The sequence below is a fragment of the Ursus maritimus genome, unplaced genomic scaffold, assembly GCF_017311325.1.
Source record: "Ursus maritimus isolate PB19 unplaced genomic scaffold, ASM1731132v1 scaffold_32, whole genome shotgun sequence".
Lineage (NCBI taxonomy): Eukaryota > Metazoa > Chordata > Mammalia > Carnivora > Ursidae > Ursus > Ursus maritimus.
Window position 1 is genome coordinate 15,104,050 of NW_024425786.1, and position 24,752 is coordinate 15,128,801.

Below are 24,752 nucleotides of genomic sequence, written 5' to 3' on the forward strand. Positions count from 1 at the left end.
TTTATTTGAAAAATTGTTTTTATTTATGTATTTGACAGACAGAGAGACAGCCAGTGAGAGAGGGAACACAAGCAGGGGGAGTGGGAGAGGAAGAAGCAGGCTCCCAGCGGAAGAGCCTGATGTGGGGCTCGATCCCGTAACGCCAGGATCACGCCCTGAGCCGAAGGCAGACGCTTAACCACTGTGCCACCCAGGCGCCCCTATTTGAAAAATTGTTGACAGAATTAATTTGAAGACTAATATGACAGTTTTCATTTCTTTTAAAACGATAGTTTTAAAAATGAATTTGTGCTTGCTTCTTCCAGGTACTTAGCAGGCACTAACACACTCAGAAATCACTACCATCCAAATTCAAGGATTGAGATTATTTGATGCTGAGCTATACACAGTCCCTGTGAGAGCAGGTCAATTTCTGATTCACCCCTGTTTCAAACATGCAGTCCTTTGGGATCCCAACCTAAAATATAGGATTCACTAGTATATATATTACTATTCAAATTCACTGGCCAAATTAATTGTGGTATACTTATTGTGTGGTTTAGGCTTCTTTCATTTGTTTCCTATTACGCACTATTAAAACCAATACAAAAAATAAACATTCTTAAAAACGATTCCTTATGTACATATGGTAACTTCTGTGGGGTATATGCCAAGAAGTAAAATTCCTGAGGAATAGTATACAAACATCTTCAACATTATTGTCTAATTACTCGCCAAAGTGACTGTATTCATCTGTGAACACTTTAAAATTAATGATTTCATTTTTTTTCTACTCTAACAAGTGTGACTTCTACAGAATTGTGGTTTATTTGTTATTTCCCTAGTCATGAATAACACTGAATATCTTTTGTTAAATTCATCAGCTAATGGATTTTCATTCTATAAATTGCCCATTTAATTGGGCTATTTTATTTCTCATTGATTTGATTTTTTCTCCTTAATTCTGCATTTTAATATTTTATCAATTATTATGTATTCTATTCAAATAGATTCTGCCACACTGTGGCTTTATCTTTTTATTTTATTTATGGCATCATTTGCTGCACATCAAGGATTGCAAATTTTCATAGTTAAATCTGATATTATTTTTGTTACTCATTTTCAATCTTAATCTTGCTAAAGGAAATTTCCACCAAAGTTCATGAAGATAGTCTCCTCGACTTTCTCCTAAAAGATTAGCTTTTCTTATTTAGATTTTCATTATTCCCATTACTGTTTGATTTTCATATTGGTTTACTCCTACACAGTAGGAACCAATGATGACTCTATTCCCATTGCCTCCTTTCATTTCAGGCCTTCGGTACCTCAAAAGTATTAGAAGTCATGACAGTGGTTACCTTTAAGGAACAGGGAACGGTACAGTTCTATTTAATGACCAGGGTGGTAGGTATGCTCACTTCACTGATACACACTGAGCTGTACACTAATGATGTGTTCTATATGCATGTTGTAATGGTGTGCTACAGCTAGCTCATTCTGGTTCATGGGAGCCAACTGTTCAGTCAAAATTTTGTGAATTAACTGTCAAACTGTCACTGGCTTAAAATCAGCCATGAAGAAACTGTATCATTAAATCTGATAAAAGCAACAAATGAGGAATTTTTCTTTTCCCAAATAGCATGTATGTCTGTTATTTCAATAAAAAAAAGTTCAAAAACTTGTATCATTTGGTATATAACTCTGGGAGAATTTATACTAAAAAAGTAAGAGCTTAAACATGTAAGCGTAAATATACATTGATGTTTATTGGAGTGCTGCTTGTGGTTGCAAGAAAACCCCCCAAAACCAAAAAACTAGAAACAACATGGAAGAAAAAGAGGGAGAGAGAGAGAGAAAAGGCTGGGGAAATTATGGTATATATGTGTGTGTGTGTGTGTGTGTGTGTGTGTGTGTGTATAATGTTCAGATATTATGCAACTACTAAAAAAGTAGGAGTAAAATCTATCTGTAGTGATATAGGAGTATGCCCAAAACATATTAAATGAAAACAAAGTAAATAGCAAAAAAATACATATATGATATAATGTAACTTCTACAAAACCAAAAGTATTCTCTTTATATATATGTATATGTTTTTATATGATTTTATGAATATAATAAAATTGTGGAAATACACATACAGACCATTCACAAAGGCAAGTTTAACTGGATGCGGCTGTACGAACATTCTCTATGAATACCCCTATACTGCTGGACTCATTCCAAAAGGTTATTCTGGGAGTTAAAATAATCCAGTAAAGTTTAATCAATCTTATTTAAAAAGGGGTGAATCATAACAAAATTCACATAAGTGGTTGGTTTATCTATAATTTCTTTCTATTTTAATCTAACTTCTATTATTGCCAGGCCTTCCCAAAGGCCATTTTCATCAAGAATATACTTCTATTAAAAAACATTAACAGGGGCGCCTGCATGGTTCAGTCAATTAAGCGTTCAACTCCTGATTTTGGCTCAGGTTGTTTTCTCGGGGTTGTGGGATGGAGCCCCACATGTGGCTCCCCTCTTGGTGGGGAGTCTGCTTGAAATTCTCTCTCTCTCTCTCTCCCCCTCTGCCCCTCCCCCTACTCTCTCAAATAAACAAAATCTTTAAGAAAAAAAAAATAACAATCCTTCACTGCCTATAGGATTAAATCTAAAATTAGTAAAGAGCACTAAAGTATAAGCCAGGAGATCTGGGATCTAGTCCTAGTACTAATGAGTGACTACAAGATGTCATGGCTGCCACAAGGAAAATGAGAGGCATGAGATGGAGAATTAGTTTGCCTTCAGATACCTATGGTATGGTACGTTAGAAGACAATATGGCAAATGACTGAATAATCCTAGACTTGGATTCTAGCACTGCCACTTACTAGTTACGTGGCCTTAAGCAAGTTACTTATCCTTTTTTAAGCCTCAGTTTCTTGTTCAGTAAAGTGGGGCTAATAATATTGACCTTCGAGGGTTATAATAGCTATTAACAATAATATATGTAAAGCATCTAGCCAAAATGCAACCCAGTAGGTGCTAAATAGTTTTTGTTATTACAAACATCCTCATTCAGCCAGCATTTCAAGACCTTTGCAATCTTTTCCACCACCAATATAATTTTGAATTACTTAGGAATTATACAGGTCAAATACCGAGCTAGGAACTTTACATGCACACTCTCCCTAAATTATTTTATTGTTAAGTTCATGTTATTGTAATGGCCTCAAATTGTGTGACTTAATCTTATTTTATGGATTAAAAAATGAGGTTAAACAGGTAATGTAATTTTATAAAGTTATAAAGTTTATAACAGTTAATTACAGTTTATTATAAAGCTTATTATTTTAAGTCAGCAGCTTGCAGAGTAGGAACTTCAATTTAAATTTAAAGTTAAAATTTAAAGCCAGAACTGTTAGACACCAAGCCCGTGTCTGTGACTATTGTGCTGCATGCGCTACCTCAGACAAGAGCTCTTCCTGCTCTATACTTGTTCCCCCCACCCCGATCCTCTCAGGCCCAACCTGAACTCCACCTGCTTCACAGAAGCAGTTTGTCACTCTACCAATAACACAGACATTCCTTTTTTGTTCTACTTGGTTTTTATGTCTAGAACATACATTCTAGCATCAACATATTGCAATGTCACAGAATATGCTCTAAGCGATTATTTTCTTGTTAAATGCTAGTTGTTGTTTTTTTTTCCAATATGAATTTTAAATTCCTTAAAGACAGAAGAAGTAACTTTTCCAGGTCACAACAGACTTACCTATCAGGAACTCAAAAATATTGGGAGAATGGCAGAATTCTGCATTTTCATAACAAGGCAAATGACAATGAATTGTGATAATTAAGAAAAAACCCAAATGTTAAAGGACACATGTTTCTGACACAAGTACCTGGGTAACAGTAACAGGCAGAGAAAACACAGATGGTACATGGTAGTATTCTGACTGCAGAATAGAGGACAATGAACACTAACCAGAAGTTCTTTGGTCTCCCATTCTGTCTTGCCCTAGATTTGACAGGCTGTAGAGATTAAATGGCTGTGGACAATGTAAAGAGAAAGAAATCTAATAGTTTCTAAAAGATGAAATGATTACTTTTGAACTTTTTATGACCATAACTATCCTATCATTTTCACTGAGGCTCAAATTAGAACCAATATGTTTTCAGTTTTGAATTAAATGTGAATGTAAGCATTCACTTTATTTCCATAAGAGGAACAACAGGAGAGGTAGGTTGCTCATGCCAATAATTTCACATTACTAATTTAAAACTTATTCAGTATTGCTCACAATGGGTAGGACCGTATCAGGCCTATTTCAGTCTATTTCCATGTCCTCTCCAGAGGTGAGGATACATTTTAATAAAGCAAGATTCTTTTATACATTGAGAGCCTTATATTAAAAAGTGCTAAAAATATATTCTCCCCTTTATGTTGCCCCAATAACACTTCTGGGAAGAATGTGTAGTGAGGGGAGAATATACCTCTTGGAGATTTCTGGTTTTACTCCTTCCTCTCTTCTTACCGTTACTAGACATCGACACATGTTTGCATAAGCCACAGAGAAACTGGGCTCATCGATAGCCTTCTCAAAGACCAGGTCAATGACTCCCTTCAGCCGCTCCTCTGTGTCAACAGTAAGTCCTGATACTTGCTTCATCAGTTGGTTGAACATCTGTGGTGTCAGTTTATTTAAGATACTTCGAACTTTTCTAAAAAGTTCCTAGAAGGGCCACAAAAAAGAGTGTTATAGTAACTGTGACAGGATGATTCTTTCTGTAAGGATTAATATTTTGTTTATAATTTATAAGTTCAACTTACCAAATTAACAAGGACTGTAAACTCATCACGGAAATAATTAAATCCATCTATTTTAACAAACATCAAACAATTATACCACTTCTTTTCCATAAGTGATGAGAATTCTAGGAATTAGGTATATTTACTGGTAGGAGTATCATCTGATACATTTCTCAGGGCAATTTGGCAATGTGTATTAAAAGCTTTAAAACTATGATATATATTCTGAAACAACTATTATACTTTTAGAATTTATTCATATTTAAGGATAGGTACAAAAGAGTTCAGCCACAATGACTTTCATCAGTACCCCTTTATAGCAAATAACTTAAATGTCCTAAAATAGAAAATCTGTCTAAATTATAATACAATATAAATTATGGTACAGAATACTAGGCAGGAGTCTTTTAAACTCTCATCAAATTAAAAATAGAAGAGAACTTCCTCTACTAGAAAAAAAAGCATCTATAACTCTACTTATTGGTAAAAAAATGACTCCTTTCCCTCTAAGAATAGGAATAAGGCAAGAATGCCTATTCTCACCATCCTATTCAAAGTGATATTGGAGGTCCTAGTCAGTGCAAAAAAGCAAAGAAAAAGGACTATAACCTGTACAGATTGTAAAGGAAAAAATAAAACCTTCTATTCATAAATGATATGATTATGTAGAAAATTATAAGGAATCTACAAAAAGAGATACTAGAACTAATAAATGAGTCTAGCAACATTGCAGAATGTAAGTCAACATACAAATAGCAATTTTATTTCCATAAGTTAGCAACAAACAACTAGAAATTATATATTTTAAAACTACTGTTTACAGTAGCACCAAGACCATGAAATACTTAGTTAAGAATCTAACAAAATATCCATAGGAGCTATATGATAAAAACCATAAATCACTGATGAAAGAAATCAAGGAGGACCTAAAAAAAGAGATCTAGGTCACGTCCATGTATTAGAAGATTCATTATTGTTGTCAATTTTCTCTAAACTGATCTGTAGATTTAAAATAATCATAATAAAAATCCTAGTAGGGTTTTGGAGTTTTTGATAGCAATCAAGAAGCTGATTTAACAATTTATGTGAAAAGACAAGGGGAAAAAAAGCCAGAATAGCCTAAATAATTTTGAAAAATAACAAAGTTGGAGGACTCATACAACCTGATTTCAATATTTAATATACAAAGACAGTGTGGTATTGGCCAGGGGACTGACACATAAATCAGACAGAATGTAAGTCTAGAACTAGATTCACACATATATGATGAACTAATTTTCAACAAAGGTGCAAAGAAAACTGAATGGAAAAAGGAAAATCTTTTTTTTTAAGATTTTATTTATTTGAGAGAGAGAACAGAGCGAAAAAGAGAGAGTACGAGCTGGAGGGAGGGGAGAGAGGGAGAAGCAGGGAGTCTGATGCAGGGCTCCATCCTAGGACCCTGAGATCATGACCTGAGCCGAAGGCAGATGCTTAACTGACTGAGCCACCCAGGCACTGAGAGAAAGGATAATCCTTCCAACAAATGGTGCTGGAACAACTGGATATACATAAGGAAAAGAAAAAAAAAAAAAAAAAAAGTCTGATCTGATCCATACCTTGCATGAAATACAAAAATTAATTAAAACTGGACCACAGACAGGTATGTAAAACCTAAAACTATAAACTTCTAAAAGAGAAAAATTTTGTATTCTTGGGTTATGCAAAGATTTTTTAGATATGACAGCAGAAGTACAACCTATAAATGCAAGTGTTGATAAATTCAACATGATCAAAGTTAAAAACTTCATTTCTGCAAAAGACACTATTAAGAGAATGAAAAGACAAACCACAGACTAGAAGAAAATTTTTGCGAAACACACATTTGATGAAAGATTTGTATCCAGAATATACACAGAACTCTCAAAAATCAACAATAAGAAAACCACCAGCCAATGAAACAGGGCAAAAGAACAGAAATGTTATCAAAGAAGATACAAGAATGGCAAATAAAAGAACAAGAAAAGATGTGTTTATTCAATATATTATTTCATTTGGAAACACAAATTAAAACAACGCGATGCTACCACACATCCATTAGAATGGTTCAAATTTATAAAGCAGAAAATAACAAGTGCGAGTGAAGAAGCAGAATAATCGGGAGTCTTGCACCTTCCTTGCCAGTGGAAATGCAAAATGGTCCAATAACAACCTTTGAAAACAGTTTGGCATTTTCTGATAAAGCCAAACCTACGTTTACCAGACAATTCATGGATGTCATAGCTACAATTTTACCCAAAAGAGACAAAAGCTTATGTTCACACAAACCCTACACATAAATGATTGTGCCACTTCTATTTATAATGGCCAAAACCTGAAAATTGTTTCCCCTGTGAAGGGATAAACAATCTGTGGTATATCTATAACAATGGAATACTAATAGGTAATAAAAAAATAATCGTACATGTAATGACTACAGATGCATCTCATATGTAATATGCTAAGTGAAAGAAGCTATATTCAAAATGATTCCATTTATTTGATATTTTGGAAAAAGCAGTGCTATTGGGACAGATTAGTGACTGCTAGAGGTGGGCATGCAGGGAAAAGATGGGTATAAAGTAGCACAAGGAAATTTCTGGGGTCTGATAAAAACATATCATATCTTGATTGCGGTGGTAGTTACATGACTGTGTGTGTTCATCAGTTGTAGAATTATACACCAAAAAGTAAAGCTTACTAAATGTAAATTATGCCTCAGTAAAATATGAAGTTGCAAAAATCCATGAAACCATGATTTAGCTGAAAAGGCCTATAAAATGTTATATTTTATATTTTTTTATTTATAAAAACTGATATCTGAATATAAGGATTTTTAAGATACGTGTCCTCTACGAAGGAGACAGTAAATAAATCTATTTAAATCTTTAAAAATTATATAGTTAGGTTTTTCAGCAATGAGTCAGCACTGCTTTTATAAAAAAAATTAAATTTCTTAGGGGTGGGAAAGTCACCAAACTTCTCTCAATTGCCTCTATCAACTGAGAATACTGGTGAGGTCTAAGACAACCTGTGCTTTAAGAAAAAACAAAAACAAAAACAACCTTGGGGCACCTTAGTCAATAACCGGCCAGCTCTTGGTTTTGGCTCAGGTCATGATCTCAGGGTCCTGGGATGGGGCTCCATGTTGGGCTGTACACTCAGCAGGGAGTCTGCTTGTTTCTCTCTCTCTCTCTCTCTCCATCCCTGACCTGCACATGTGCCTGTGCTCTCTTTCTCTAGGGTAAATAAATCTAAGAGAGAAAGAGAGAAAGACTTTTACTAAAGGCAAAGGGAGGGAGGGAGGGAGGGAAGGAGAGAGGAGGGAAGGGAAGGGAAAGGAAGGGCAGGGAAAGGATAGAAAGAAAAAGGGAGGGAGGGAGAAAAAAACCCACAACTTGCAAATATCTCAAATATTTCAGATGATAATCTAAGCTTAAAAACTAGGATAAAAAAAGTAATTTATTAAAGTAGTGAACAGCAAAGTGACTACAGTTAATACTGTATTGCATATTTGAAAGTTGGTAAGAAAGTAGCTCTTAAAACTTTTCATTACAACAAAAAAGAATTTGTAACTATGCATGATGACAGATGTTAACTGGATTAATAGTGGTGGTCATTTTGTAATATACACAAATGTTAAATCATTACAGTGTATTAACTGAAAGTAACATATACCGCAATGAAAAAAGAAATCGGCCATCAAACAACAACTTTATTAAAAATCATTAATTCACGGTAACTGATATCTACTTGGGGCCCAACAAATTCTGTTAGGTACAAATAAAGCATCGGGCACAGTTACTGTGTTCCAGACCACTGAACTTCAGCTGCAGAGACAAGATAATTTTAAGTGAGGTAATGAGCAAACACCAGATGGATTAGGAGCCACAGAAGGGAGCAGTTTATGTACAAGAGAGGTCAGAGGCAATGCATTAGTCAGCAAATGAGAACTGGGTCAGGTTATGAAGGATAAAAAGAGCTGGCTAAGTGACCGTGTTAACTATACTCAAATAAAAACTAAAACTAAACAAACAACTAGGGGTGCCTGGGTGGCTCAGTCGGTTAAATGTCTGACTTAAGTGTCCAGGTCATGATGTCAGGGTCCTGGGATCGAGCCCTGCATGGGGGTTCTCCGCTCAGTGGGGAGTCTGCTTGTCCCTCTCCCTCCTCCTCCACTACCGCCCCCCCACATTCATGCTCTCTCTCTCAAACAAATAAGCAAAATCTTTAAAAACCACAAACAACAAAGAAAACAACTAGCGAAGTAAAAAGAAAGGGAAGAAGACATTTTAGAAACGGAAACCATTTTAGGAAGGAGTTATTAGTGAGGGTTTTCTATTTTGGGAATAGAGAACAAGGAAAGATCAGAGGACTAGTGTGTGAGTTGTGAGAGAAAATGAGGTATTTATTTTTTTATTTGAAAATGAGGTCATTAAAGACAGGTTAAAAGCTAGGGTAGAGATATAAAAATCAGTCCTTCAGGTAGAAGAGTCAGGCAGAAGCAGTAGGAATTGTTGCAGCAAGAGAAGAGAAGAGAGACATAAGCAGGGGACCTCAGCAGTGGAACCACCACAGTAATATATGCAGTTGAAGTCTAGACAAATCATAAGGCAATGATTTCCTAGAACTGCCTCAAGGAGAAGATGAAACCTTACGATACAGGAAAAACAAGATCATCGGTATTAGTCATAGTGTTGTTAAAATACAGTGGTAAGAATGAAGTTAGAGTGAAAGAGTTTTTTGGAAGTGGAGGCAACAATAAAACTACTCATTTGACAAAAAAGTAAACAAACAGGATTAGCAGGAGCACCAGGTCAACGTGATGTATACAAAAAAGAGAAGGAATGGAGCAAAGATCCACCATACTTGGAAGAAAAAGTATCAATAACAACACGATTGTATTCACCCTGAAAAAGAAGCCTATTAATTCTCCACTGGATTTGCTTTATCTTTTTACTAAAGAAAACTTATCCAATTAATGAATGATACCTCAACACAGTAAAATTATGTTTCTGAAATAAAACTTAACCAATAATAGGGAGAACTTTGTTACCAAGTAAACAGAGGCAGATTACAAGTTGCAACAAATAGATTATTCCACAACACCTGGGGTAACTTAATTTCTCGAAGCTTCAGTTTTCTCATATGTAAAAGAAGGAAAATATCTATTCCCACTTTCATAGCTACTGCAAGAATCTAATGAAACGAGGCACTAATATAAGTGCCTTAACTACTAAAACAAGACCTCTTCATCTTCATGATAAAGATGCAGCAGGAATTTTACCTATCTTTGCAAGCCATTTAGGCCCCTTATCAATCAGCACTTCTCAGAGGGACTGGAGGGAGAGATCCAGATGGTATTTCTAAAACGAGGTTGAGATACATTGAGAAGAAATTCGGGAAAGATTAGGTACTTGATTTCAGTGAATCCGGAGAAGGATGTTCTTAGGGACAAATATCTGGGGAAATCACTAAAAAGATGAACAAAGACAAGCAGCCAATTAAAGGTTGACAGCATGGCTTTGTGATGAATAAATTCATCTTGGTCTTGATTTGTATCAACAACTTCTTTGGTTAGTTTATTTGTTTATCAAGTATACTGAGTATCTACTATGTTTGTGGTTCTGTGCTGGGGGCTCCAGGAACCATGCCAACTGCTTTACATTACTTAATTCAATCTTCACAGTAGCCCTATGAGGTAGATAATATTAGTATCTTCATTTTACAGACGAAATTAAGAACTTGCCTAAAAGAACCTGCCTGTCTCCAGAGCTGAAGCTTTTGGCTGCTGTATTAAACTATTCACAATGAGAGGAAAGATATTTAAGGAACGAGACACTGACAAGTCAGCATATGATCTGTAGTGCCTAACTCTGGTACAGGTGCAAAAATCAAGAAGAGACTCTAGTCTTGGTGCCTAGAAACAAAAAATCCAAAAAAGGTAGTAGAGGTAATCCAAGTATAGGAAATGGCATTGTGTGTACAGCAAATGATGAATGAAGACTTAATTTCACACAAAAAAATAATTGTTCGGATTAAAGGAATTCATTCAATTTACCCTACGAGTTCTGCAGGCAGGTATGCATAGAAAGATGCAAAGAATTCAATTTCATTCCAAAGACTCCAAAACAAGCTTGGTTTCTAAATTCTAACTTATTAGAAATGAAGGCCTGACAAGGAGACATAAAGCAGCATGCTAACTACACTAGCACAGGGTACTGATTGAGAATCTAAAACCACATTTTTAAGAAAAGCAAGCATTGATCTAAGCCTAAATGATCAAAGACTATGACACAGAAACCCCCTAGATATAGTATTTATTTTGAAAACCAAACAAGAAAAAAGTATGTTGTCTGGCACATTATGCTAAAGATTTTAGAATAACGCTTTTAAAAGCAAAAACAAAACAAAACAAAACAAAAAAAACCAAAAATCTTGAACTAAAATCTCTAGGTATACTAATAGGACAAAATAACATAAGTTAAAGCAAATCAAAACAACAGCATTATATTTCCAAAACAATGTTAGAATGTGCTTCTCTTCCCACCTGAGTTTTAATGTTTTCAGGATCCTCAGCTTGGCTGTCTCGTTTTTGGCTGGGCTTCCAGGCATTCTCTGCCTTTTTCAGGTGCACATCTTCTTTCACAGAGACTGTGATGATCTTCCTGGGCTCTCTTCTCTGGCCAGGTTGAGATCTTCGTGGTCCAACGTTCAACAACTAGGACAAGAATATTCTTTATTATATCTACAGAGTGTACTTAAAATTTACTGCCTCTGCTGTGCTGCTCAAGTCAAACCTGATGATCACACTAAACACTTCTTAGATGCAAAGGTGGGTATTAAGCACTCAATTTAGATGTGATCTTTTTGGGGGGAGAAGGTAAGAGGACAACCTTAGAATACCATCTATGTAATGTTCTCCACTACTCCAGTTTTTAATCCTGAAGTCCTAATTTAGACAAAGTGATGGAAAATTTTGTTTGATACTGCTATTGTTCCTAACAAAAAAGAGTACCCCCAAACTGAAGCTTTATTTTTTACTAGTTGTGTGACTTTGGACTGCTCACTTGAATAATTATACAAATTCACAGGCAGTAATCATCACAGTTACAAAACTGCTTCAAAAACTAGGTTTCTATACTGCCAATGTGAAATGCAAATATAATTTTATCACAAAAATTCTTTATAGCGTAGATATCCAGCCTTACTACAGATTTGAATGGATCCTTCTAAATTTCCTGGGCCAGAAATACTAAAATAAGTCTTTCTTAAATCATTAAATGAGATTTAACTAAATTGTATCCTGAAAAAAATGTCTTCTTCTCTTTGTCCGTTCTTAGTTCCTGCTAGAGTCCCACTATACTCACTCTGTTAAAAACACTTGCTGGCATGTCATAATGGCCATCCAATTAAGAACAATTACTGCAAGAGATAATGAAGTAAAAGTTGCACTCTGTGTATTAAAATGTCCCTAACAGTTGCTACCTTAGATGCCAGGAAATAGCTTGTCAAAATTAAACATTTGGTTTGACAGTAAGTTCTGTTCCTTCCAGATCTGTTGCATATTGACAGCCTTTCCGTTTTGTGATATGCCATTTTCTTTTTTTCTTCCTTTTTTAAAATAGGCTCCACACCATGGAGCCTAAGCGGGGCTTGAACTCATTACCCTCAGATCAAGACCTGAGCTGAGATCAAGAGTCAGACGCTTAACTGACCAAGCCACCCAGGAGCCCTGATATACCATTTTCTATACCATTTTCTAAATGCTGAGTAAATATTGTAATTAAACTTCAAGAGGGAAGGAAAAAAACTTCACACAAGACATATAGATCAGAATCATATCTCACTTAGTGCCCCAATACTACCCTTTTGAATTTATATGAAACTTCAGAGAAGGAAGTAGAAACTTAAATTTCATGCTTTATATAAAAAAACAGGTTCTGAGGCCGAAACTGGTAAGATTGAAAGCCTTTAAATAACACTCATTCTCAGAATTATACTTCGCCATCTGCCCTAATCAGATACAGCAGTATCAAGCATGTATCAGGATCAAAAGATAGAACTCCTGGGCAATACACAACAATCTTGTCAAATATACCCAGCTAAGTACTCAGCATAAATGATACAATCTCAGAGTATTTGGTACACATTAAAAAACCGGAGGTACCACACACAGTTTAACTAAAAAAGAACTGAAGAGGATCACACTGGAAAACTACCAACAGGAAGCAGTTGCTAAACTGGACAGTACTACTATAAAAACACTTATTTATAACTGAAACTTTGATATAGTAGCCCACACAAAACAATTCTGATAAGAGAATGCAGTACACCAAATATTATCTGATTTTTGTAATTCAGGTTATATTCTAGTGTAAACTAGAATGGACAACTAGTGTGGGTTAAAATCTTTTTCAGTGCTTGGACAGGTTCAAATAAACAATTATATCACAGGATGATTTAAATTAATCCATGAATTTGCACATAAAAATTTGTCAAGAACAAAGATTAGTTGGTGTAATGCAAGGTAATTACGTCAAAATCAGATAAGAGCCATAGTAATCATAATTTGGGGATATAATTTTAATCATGTTTGAATGAAGTATGAAATTTCCATTTCCAAAAAGTATTTACTAGAAACATCAATGAATATGCAGTGAGATGTGAATCTAGAAAGTAAATAGGACTTATGCCAAATCTCTTTACCCACTCCATGACAAATATGTATGGATTTCAAGTGAACTGCATAGTGATGTGAGAAATATTACTAAACAGGTAACGATGTTTCAAAGGAAAGTGAGTTTTGAAAAGATAACATAAGCTGTTAGTCCCAGATAAAAAGTTGGTATTATAACCTATGTGCAAGTTTCCAAGACAACCTTGAAAATTATTATTTAGTTCACTAGATATAACTAAGAAAGATACTGTTCACAAATATGTAACCAAGAATATTGAGTCTTCAACAGAACTGTTATACTTAAAAATGCTTAACACACTTAATAAACGAATCTCTAATGTACTCATGCTTATACTCTGAAAATGAAATCACTGTGTGGAACATCAATGCTTGGAAGGACTATGGTACAGCGGAAAAAAGAGGCAGATTACAAGATTAAAGGACTGTGGACTTTGAGTTCAATTCTGCTACTTATGAGCAAAGTTACTGTGAGCAAGTCTCTGAACTTTGTTGAACTTAGGCTTTCTCGTACATTAAATGCCTCAAAGTTATTATGAGGATCAGGGATATAAGGCATATAAAAGGACCTTAAAAACTAGTAAGTTACCATCAATATCAAAGAAGAAAAAGAACTTTTTAAAAAGTGTTTTCTATATAGATAGAATTAACCTTAAACATTTCATGTCCTTTATGTGTGCATGCGCGTGTGGAAAATTTAATACAAATTGTCAAATTTATAGCATCCTTCAAAAGATGCATCATATATAATGAATGATTTATTTACTAAACACACATAAAATTAAAGAGTTATGGAGTGTGTGTGTGTATAAATGAGCCTAGTCTCCTTGCTTAAAGGACAGACAATCCAGATTGGAAAGGGAACTTCCTGGCTGGCAGAGGAATTTTAAGGTATAATGTGCTCAGGGTCCAAAAATGTGACAACTCAAATGAAACATCAAAATTTGGCACTGACTGGGGTGCCTGGGTGGCTCAGATGGTAAAGCATCTGCCTTTGGCTCAGGCCATGATCCCAGTCCTGGGATCAAGCCCTGCATCAGGCTCCCAGCTCAGCGGGGAGCCTGCTTCTCCCTTTCCCTCTACTGTTCCCTCTGCTTGTGCTCCCTTGCTCTGTCAAATGAATAAAATCTCAAAAAAAAAAAAAAAAAAAAAATCTGGCATTAACTAGTGAGCTGCATGTTTTTTCCCCAGGTGAATTGAGTTTTACTTTTTTTTACCCACTCTCATGTATTTTTCTTAAATGTATTAAATAAAAAATCATACCCATCTCTGTTTTAGAATTCAGTATACATTGCTCTTATCTCATTCATACACTATAACCTTAAATTCCTCTGCTTACCTGAATAACCAAAGAAAACAGGACCAATATTCATCCTACCAAGTTTTAAAGAGAAATAGCCAAGTGTTCCTTTAAGGAGAAAGGGAAGGATGATATAAGCTCAGGAAACGTCTTTGTCCTTAGAATTTTTGTAATAGCTCAGCTAACCTAAAAGCTAACTGAAATAAATATGAATGGTAAATTACTAGCCTAGGGCCACTGTCTCTTCCTCAATACATGTCTTTTGGGGTACTTTTTGTGATATCTGCCCAGATTACTATTAAAATTAACATCACACCTGCTGAGTAATTTGACTTTTTAAAAAAGTAGAGAGAGCATACTGCCTGAGTGCTTCCAACAGCTTTATATGTTACTAATCCATCAAAAGACCTTTATGTTTGAAAACGTTGTGTAACTGCATATGACATGTTAAAACAACTGCTACCCATTCAAGTCTTTTGCAGAGAAGTTTATAGTAGGAGTCATAGTTACTTAAGTCACACCATGAAGCGTACGTCTAGTAGATCTTAATATTTTTGGATGGTAATCATTTATAAGCCAATTGGGAGGCTGGGAAAAATGATTAGAGGTATAGAACCAAAAACGATGAAGAGCAGGACTGCTGCTTTTTTTCCCAAACAGCATTATTAACTGTTCCTTTATATGTTACATAGCTATATCCTACGAAATTCCCATCTGAATCCACAACAATATGCCAAGGTAAGCCGGACAAATTAAGTGAGGCATGTTTGTTAGCTACGGGAGATGCTGGAAGAATAATTACTTGCATTAGGCTTAACATATCAGTATACTCTGACGGATCACAATTTTACTTAAAAATTAGTTTGTGGCACATGACAGAGCTATTTAAAGAAAGTGAAGTAACTAAAGCTGACCTTTTTCAAGACATTACAAATTCCTGATAATGGCTCATTTCCAATCACATTACTTTGTACCAAACACCTCATTTACATATGTAAGCAGACAGATTAGTGGGCAAACATACATTGTGGTAATTTTAAAATTAATTTTCTAATTTCAATATTTTGAAAGACACATAGCTTATTCTCAATCCACAGCACTTCCTTTTTGTTATATCTAATTATTAAACAATAGCAAGCTGGTGATGAAAAGTGGCAGTATACGCTGGAGGAGGAGACGTGGCAAATCATACCTCCTGTGAGTGACGTATGAACAAAACAAGAGCAATATGATAATGACAGATGCTGTTAACCAGAGACTATCAAAATGGCATCAACATTATTTCCAATGTTTGGCAAAACAAAGATATAAATCAAAATCAAAACAAAAACAAAAATCAACACTAACAGAAATACAACTTTACATCACCAAAAAGGGAAATAATGCTGAAAAATAAGGTATCAAATGGTTTCTAGAAAGCTGCTTTCTAAGACTTTCGGCTGAGGTAATTAAAACCTGAGAAAATTTTTAATTTAGTATTTACAGAAAATAAAGATTAAATTTCCAACCTGTGTGAGAACAGAGTATCACACAAAGAGATACTGTTAAGATGGTAATGCTCAATAAATAACATGCTTCAAATTAAGGAGATTTTCTGTAGGTTTTACAAAGCTTTCAACATATTGTAGGCACTGAAATATTTTTAATCACTGGCTGCAGGCAAACAACAAATAATTCAAATATCTACAAAGTGACATTTGTTTCCTGATGGTACAGTCTTATTTCAAAGCAGGTTTCAAACGTTGCCATTCCAGAAATAAAAAGGTGATGGGAAAATAAAAAGTGTCACCTTAAATAAAAATATTTTTACAATAAAACAGTCTTAAAAGGGTGATCTGCAAATGTATGTCAAACTCCAAGCTCCTCCAGAAGTTTAAATTAAGTGCTCTCTATACCATTCCAATTTGGGAAAAACAGGTAGTCACATAACTGGCAACTTTCCCCCACGCTTTCTGCAAGTCTACAAAGCATGGAGTAGGCACAGCCTGCCACATCTTGCACAGTGCAGTGCCCCAGCATAACTCCACTGGTGATGTCACTTCTACCGCTGAAGAGCCTGCCACTGGGGGTGTAAAGGCAACCTGCAGTTTACCAATACTGCACTCTTTTATACATGTCATTTGTTCATATATTGACTTCACAACCTATAGTAAGTGGGAAAAACAAAACAGAAAATATCATAACACCAGAGACTATTGTTAAAAAAAAAAAAAAGGATTCAGCGCACCCCTAGAGGCAGGCTCTTCAGGGGTGGGTGCGACATCGCCAGTGGAGTGCAAGCTGGGGCTTTGCTCTGTTCCAGAATTGGCAATCCATGCCTGCTCTGCACTTTGCAAATCTGTAGAAACAAAGACAAAGAGATGACCATTAGCTGAATATCATCAGAGATCTCAACTATATCAGGACACCTCAAAATAAAACAGGAATCCTATTTAAGGTTGGCTCTATTTTTAACCCATCTGCAGTTCATTTCAATTGAAAAAATATGAAAAAAAAATCAAGACCAAATTAATGCAGACCAGCTTCTCTCAAGTAAAAATGACTCAAGTGTATTCTTTATTTGCTTTAATATTAGTATGGAAAAAAAGACAGTCTTCACCTCTTCTACTTCTTCTTGGTTAGAGGAATCAACGAAAAAAAGCCGCTTTCTTGCCGTTAGACAAGATGTCATGAAGTCTACGACAGTTTCTAACTAATTGGGTTGTAGGGAACTTGCACTTACAGGTACACCTCTTCCACCAGGGGTTTGCCTTCCAAAATCTGCAAAGGCTGGAGTAAAGTCTGGTCCTCGAGGCAAAATCCGAGGATCCAGAGTTCGCATTGGCAATTTGGGTTGGTTGATCTGCATGAAGAAGCAAAGGAAAGCTTAACACAAGTTTCAAAATATTCAGTGCAAAAAAAGTAAAAACTCAGATTGAAAAGTTATGTCAGCTAAAATGATGAGGACTGGCTTTCTGAGGCAGCGAAGTCCAATCTGAACCATGGTAGCTTCTCTGGACTTAGGCCAGCAATTGTTTTCTGGTGCCCTGGGACTGATCAGGCCTAAAATTTCTGAGGAGAGGCTAGACACAATCAGTATATTGGCTCAATAGACACTCAAGGACCAGCAGAACGGCACAAGAAAAGCTATGAGATCCTATGAACTAGGGACAAATTTGGGAATTTTTTCCAAGATATTCACCAGGACATCAGAGGACTTGCTTTGAAATCCTGCTATCACATATGTCAATTTTGTTGCTGTCGTTTTATGGTTAGCAAAGCAAATATTCTGAGTGAAGAGTAAGTCTCTAAAGGAGGTATTTTTCATGTGTGATCACTCGATTAAAATCTCACTCAATCTGCCTTGTTAGTTGGAAGTATATGGCTTCGTATAGGCATGTATTGTGACTGTAGACGAAACAATGCTCAGGGAGAAATCAACTAATAATTGGGTGAAGTTAGAAACCAATGAGGTAGGCAGACAAGAAAGAATATTTTCTAGAGGATAATCTAATTTAGTGTATGTAAAACCTACCCTCTAAAGTAGTCTCAAAATAGCACTGTCACATAAGTACCTAAGAGAGAAGACTTATATACCAAGAGAAATACGAAAACCTGTTGCTGTAAAAGAGGAAAATAATACATATAAGGTCTTGGTAAGCAGCTGCTGGAAATCTCAAAAAGAGGTGGATCTCATTCTGATAGATAGTTACCCTCTACACTTCAATAAGGATTAATATTTTCTTTTCAAAACAAAAATATTTTAAGCTTGGTCATCATTATTGGTTCATCACTGATACACATAAAATTACTTGGGCAGATACACATCTGACTCTACTCTTTTTTAATTTAATAAAGACAAAATAAACACTGTACTAATTTCCTGTATGCACCATTAAGATCAGATGTAAAGAAAAAAGGTACCTATTTATTTACCCAAACTGAAAAGTAATCACTATAAGTATGTATTAGGGAAATTTTGAGATATAACATTATTTGAATTATGTTGATTACCACTTAAGTTTGATTTGCCAAATACACTCAGGCATCTGACCTGTCCTCAATGCCATTCTAATTCCATACTGAAATTTTAGAACAGTGAAGAAACAGCTCCACATCACTTTAGCCATATTAACCCAGCAGACACACATTTTTCACATCACTAGGCAATAGCAATAATAAGCAGGCAATTAATGAATTTTAAAACGTTACCACTCAAATATGGGCCAAACCCCAAGTTTACAGTACTCTACAATAAACCCCAAATCCAACGATATGTAGGAAAACTCTAATACTTAAACATTATATATTTTAATTCAAACACATTTAGTCTAACAAGTCCTAAAAACTGCTCGTACTTCACACAGCTGTACTGATAACTGAAACCAGTTCCCTACAGAAAGGCAGAACTTTCTCTGATACAGCTTACTTTGTCAAGAACCACATCACTGATGGGAGGTAGGCCCTCTGGTTTCTGTATACAGGCTGGCATGAACTGGAAGTCCAGCAAAAACTCCCTGTCATACTGCTTCTTGCCTTCAGTATCAGCAGGCTTCCAGGAATCTAGAAAAAGGGACATAGACGAGTCTCTGTAAGATCATTATATGGATAACCAGTAAGAGTACAAACTAGATTCCGATATTTACTTTACCCTGTCATAGACTAAAACACAAAGCAAACACTGAGCTACTGTCAGAAAATGTCATGTGAACATTTTAAACTGTCTTATGTTCCTTTATCCCTTCTGAATACCTTTGGATAGTCTGAAACTGCTATAGAAACCACTTAATATACACATTAAGCAGACTTTGGCCAGAAACATGTAATAAAACTCATTAAATAAACTACCAAGCCTTTAAATACCTCAGAAATAAGGAATCTATGATACTTTTTGGTTTCATGTAAAAGAAGGATACTTTGGTTGTTCACTTGGAAATGTTACTTTGGAGGGGAGAAAAGGCAAAAGGACACAAAACAAATACAAATAACTTCTGTGAGATTCTGAAAAGGCTAAAAGTAGCTACAAACAATTTTTCCCCCTAACTATGGTTTATTTTATGTTTGAAGTACAGTTGACTCAAAATATTGTATTAGCTTCAGGTACACAAGACAGTGACTTGACAATTACATACATTATGATAGGCTCACTCACTATGGAAAGTGTAGTTAACCATCTGTCACCATATAAAGTTATTACATTATTGACTGTATTCCCTATGCTGTACTTTTCATCCCTATAACTTTTTTGTAACTGGAAGTCTGACCCTCTTAATCTGTTTACCTTTTTTGCCCACCCCTCATCTACCTATCCTCTGGCAATCACAGGTTGTTCTCTGTATTTATATTTCTGTTTTTCTATTTGTTTGTTTTTTAGGTTCCACATATCAGTGAAATCATATGGCATGTCTTTTTCTGTCTGACTTATTTCACTAAGCATAATATCCTCTAGATCCATCCACACTGTTGCTAATGGCCAGCTTTCATTCTTTTTTTACGGTTGACTAATAATCCACTGTGTGTGTGTACACCACGCATGCATATACACGTATATATACACATGTCTTCATTATCCTTTCATCTATCAGCGCACACGTAGGTTACTTACATGTCTTGGCTACTGTAAACAATGCTGCAATAAACATAGGGGTGCATATATCTTTTCGAATTTCTGTTTTTATTTTTGTTGGGTAAACACGCAAAAGTAGAATTACTGGGTCATAAGTCTATCTATTTTTAATTGTTCGAGGAACTCCCATACTGTTTTCTATAGTAGTGGCACTATTTTTATTCCCACCAATATTTTTAATATTAATTTTAAATTAGTTTTTCGACATAGCACTCACTTTGCTCCTATGGCTATTGTTACTGCTATCATTTCTCACAATCCTAATCTCCTTATATAAAGTTGGAGAACTTCCTGAAATTTTTGTTGGATAAGAAAAGCATGTCACAGTATTTTTCTTTTATTTTTTATTTTTATTTTTTATTTTTTCCAGAAGTTGCTGCTTTTATTTTTATGTTTTTTTCTTTTCTTTTCTTTTTTTTAGTATTTTGGAATTTTTATTTTATTTATTTTTTTTATAATGATTTTTTATTATATTATGTTAGTCACCATACAGTACATCCCCGGTTTCCGATGTAAGGCTCGATGATTCATTAGTTGTGTATAACACCCAGTGCACCATGCAATACGTGCCCTCCTTACTACCCATCACCGGTCTATCCCATTCCCCCACCCCCCTCCCCTCTGAAGTCCTCAGTTTGTTTCTCATAGTCCATAGTCTCTCATGTTTCATTCCCCCTTCTGATTACCCCCCCTTTCTTTATCCCTTTCTTCCCCTACTGATCATCCTAGTTCTTATGTTCCATAGATGAGAGAAATCATATGATAGTTGTCTTTCTCTGCTTGACTTATTTCACTTAGCATTATCTCCTCCAGTGCCGTCCATGTTGTAGCAAATGTTGAGAACTCGTTCTTTCTGATTTTCAATGGAAATATTTAACTCAGGAAGAGGGTAACATCATCAAATATTTTTCAACAAGCATAAAAAAAAGCTAACATGTCCTTATCTCACAAATTCAAGCCAAACAAATTCAAGAAGTGACTATAGATAATTTCATAGTCAGACCTACTCACGATTGCACAGGAAGGCAGGCATTTAATCAGCCTTCAAGAAGAAATGCTACATGAAAGCAAGAGCTTTCCAAAAGAAAAGCCAAAAATGGACTCTATTTAGGACCCAGAACATACAACAACATACTACAAAAGAAAACCAGAAAGCATATCCATGAGCAAGGTGGTATAACAGACCAACAACATGATATTAGGTTCCAGAACAAACTAAAACTTTTAAAAATCAGCAGGAAAAAACCCCAGCAGTTGATTCCAATTTGCTGCTTTATAGAAACTTCCCACAGTAAACCAGCCAAAAGTTTCTATCCAGCTTCTTGGCATATTTACCAGCATCATCTACATTAATACTATGGACATAACTGGTAAGACAAAAATTGGCTGCACCACAATCTATCAGCCCTAAAGAGATGTTTCTTGTGCAGTTATGTAATGTGCAGAAAATGGACAGAATGTGGACAACAGTATGAAAATCACGCCATGCTCTCATGGTGAGAGGGACCAGAATAAAGATTAATCAAAAGATTAAATAAATACAACTTACGACAGTTTGCTTTGGAAACAAGTAGAAACGACACAAGGCAAGGAGGCTTTTCCTACACAAGGATGGCAAAAGCTATGCCTTTTAGACCTTTATGTAGGGAAGGCTGTGTTCAAAGTGTTGGGTTAGGAATGGAAGATAAGCTTACTTACTTTTAAACAAGAGCAATTCTTTCAACCCAAGTTTCAGTTTCATCCTCCAAAACAAGGAGACACAATACCCAAGTCTAACCTAGAGTACAGCTTTGAGCATCCAATGAAATAGGGTTAGTGGAAGCACTTTGTAAGTCTACAAAGGAGGGACGAGGATATTTGAAACACTGAACACTGAGCTTCAGTCCCTTCATCTTATGAAAGAGTGTTCAATGACTGTAGACTAGAGGGACATTATAGTGGGTGGTAGAAACATGAACTCCTGCTCTGCCACCAAACCTCTATTTCTTTCTAAAAATGGGGATGATAACATCCTCTTTTAGGACTGTTGGAAGGATTATGAGATTAGTTTAAGTAATGCAAATGATAGTGGCTAGCACATCAAAGAGTCTAATAAACTAATATAGCTATATTATATAGTTAGAGCTGCATTTGACATGTTTATGATTAAAAATTAAGAGTAATCTAAATTGTAATAACATGGTCAAAATCAGCTCACCAAGCAATTAGCACAAATGGCAAGAAATGTGAGTATTTGCTATCCCAAAATGATGATCATAGGAGATTTCATGTACAAGTCATAAAAAACATGATTGTAGAGAGCTTTTTAGATATAATCAAATGGAAATATTAAAACTAAATAATCAGCGAATGGCCGCAGATCTCTGAAATACATATATCTTCAAATGAATGAAAGCCTAGCTACACAACCTCTTAAGGACTTCTTTTGGAACATGGTTTTAATGTCCTCAGGGATGATTAACAGGGTGGTGGAAATATGGAAATAGGCCAGTGAGAACATATTCTCTGAGAATGGTGTTGCATGGTAACTTTTTTTGTTCTTGAGATGATAAATTCAACACAGTTATGACATCATTAAGTCAGCCTGTGTTGTGCTGGACACTGACTAGTCAGGAGACCACTTGAAATTGTTTATAGTTAGAACAGATATGATGAGTGGATGTCTTGGTCTGCTAAGGGCTGCTATAACTACCATAGAATGGTGAGGCTTAAACAACAGGTATTTATTTCTCACAGTCTCTCAGTCCAAGACTAAGGTGTCAGCAGATTCCAGTTCTTGGTGGGCACCCTTTCCTGATTTATGGCTTTCTGCTGTCCTCAAGTGGACAGGAAGCTCTGCTGTCTCTTCCTCTTCTTATAAAACTAATCTTACCATGGAGGCTCTACCCTTATGACCTCATCTAAACCTAATTACCTTCCAAAGGCCCCGCTACGGATACTGGCAGACTGAGGGTTAGGGCTTCAACATATGAACTGGGGCTGGGGGACACAAACATATAGTCTGTAACAATGAAAAGGTAGATGTTTGCAAGTGTGATCATGGATAATAGCAAAAAAAAAAAAAGATGTGCAACAGTGAGAACTGTAATTTTCATTAAGCAGTAGTCCACAATCAAAACTAAGACATGTGTTTTAAATGGGTTGTCTGAGATTGGTTTCTACTCAGGGTGTAAGGAGTCAGGAGGGACTATCAGAAGGCTGTTCAGTAAGTTAGATACACTGGAGAGAACACAGCTTTTCATTTTTACACAGCTATAAACTAACAGTATAACATATCACACCGTAAACTAATGGTTCATCATCTCATATTGGGATGGGACCTGTCCACATACACCAGTCACCCAGCAATCTTAGATATGAATGTTTGTCAGCATCAGGTGGTCATTTTTCTTTAAGCAAACGGGGCCCGTACTGCTGGTGTATTTGCTAGTGTTAGAGTAAATCCTTCTTATCCCTAAAGGACCAAACTCACAGCGAATCAGCAAGGGCTGCCAGCTGTGTGTTAATTATGGTAGTCAAGTAAGAGACTAGAATATAAAAGGACCAGCCCTGGCCTTGCTTAGTGTGCTCCAGATTTTCAGCTCTCCAGAACATAAACAATGTTGAGTGGGAACCCATGGCCCATGAGCCATTTTGCTCTGAAGCATGTTCGAATACGAGGTAAAATATTTGGAATAACTAGTGTAATGTAGTGGCACCTTCATGCTAACTCTAACATGTGAAGTGAACAGTAATAAATCAATTGTCAACTGTCACTCACGGTCCCTGGTGACATGCTATCTTCAACAGTAGTTATGTCTGACCTTAGCGAAATCACCTGTTAAAGCTGAACAAACATACTCTAGATGGCACTACGAACACATCTATTAAACTGTATCTGTGGTTCAATACATCTGAAGGGGGTATGTAGTTCTGAGAGATGCCCACAAGATTCAAAAGAGAGTTATGAAAGGGTAAGTCATTTCTCCTCAACGTTTCTTCAAAGTACTTTTCATTTTCATCAGGTAGAGTTGAACATCCCTCCTCCTCCAGTTGACTCCAACCACTTGCTGTTGCCCAAAGCTGACTTTCACAGGTCTGTACTTCTGGGCTTTGTTTCTGATAAGATGTAAGTGTGTCTCCTTCATTCTCTTAGTGTCTCTTCCTATACTCAATCCTCCCATTCTTTTGCATGGTTTGTATTTTAAAGCACTTGAAGAGTGCAACACTGAAAACTTCTGAAAATGGTATAACAGGACTGAGAATGCTCAAAAAATCTGCCTTTAGTGCCTACCTTTATAGATGAGGCATGCATGCCTACCCACAGTGGAGATAAAAAATAAAAACAAAGCTTCCCTTTATGAACTGCAAAAAACATT

At 35.8% G+C, this 24,752-nt stretch overlaps 1 protein-coding gene across 3 annotated transcripts in view; it reads right to left on the reverse strand.

Moving 5' to 3' along the window:
- EIF4G3 (eukaryotic translation initiation factor 4 gamma 3) overlaps positions 1–24,752 on the reverse strand; it is a 361,657-nt gene that overhangs the window by 57,299 nt on the left and 279,606 nt on the right. For 2 of the 3 annotated variants that reach the window (XM_040645901.1, XM_040645902.1), the window contains 4 exons: positions 17,512–17,631; positions 17,017–17,127; positions 11,342–11,512; positions 4,499–4,696 (listed from right to left, as the gene is read on the reverse strand). In XM_040645901.1, coding sequence (XP_040501835.1) covers positions 4,499–4,696; positions 11,342–11,512; positions 17,017–17,127; positions 17,512–17,631 — 600 coding nt within the window. The remainder of the gene's footprint in view (positions 1–4,498; positions 4,697–11,341; positions 11,513–17,016; positions 17,128–17,511; positions 17,632–24,752) is intronic. The other variant, XM_040645903.1, reaches the window with a different exon arrangement.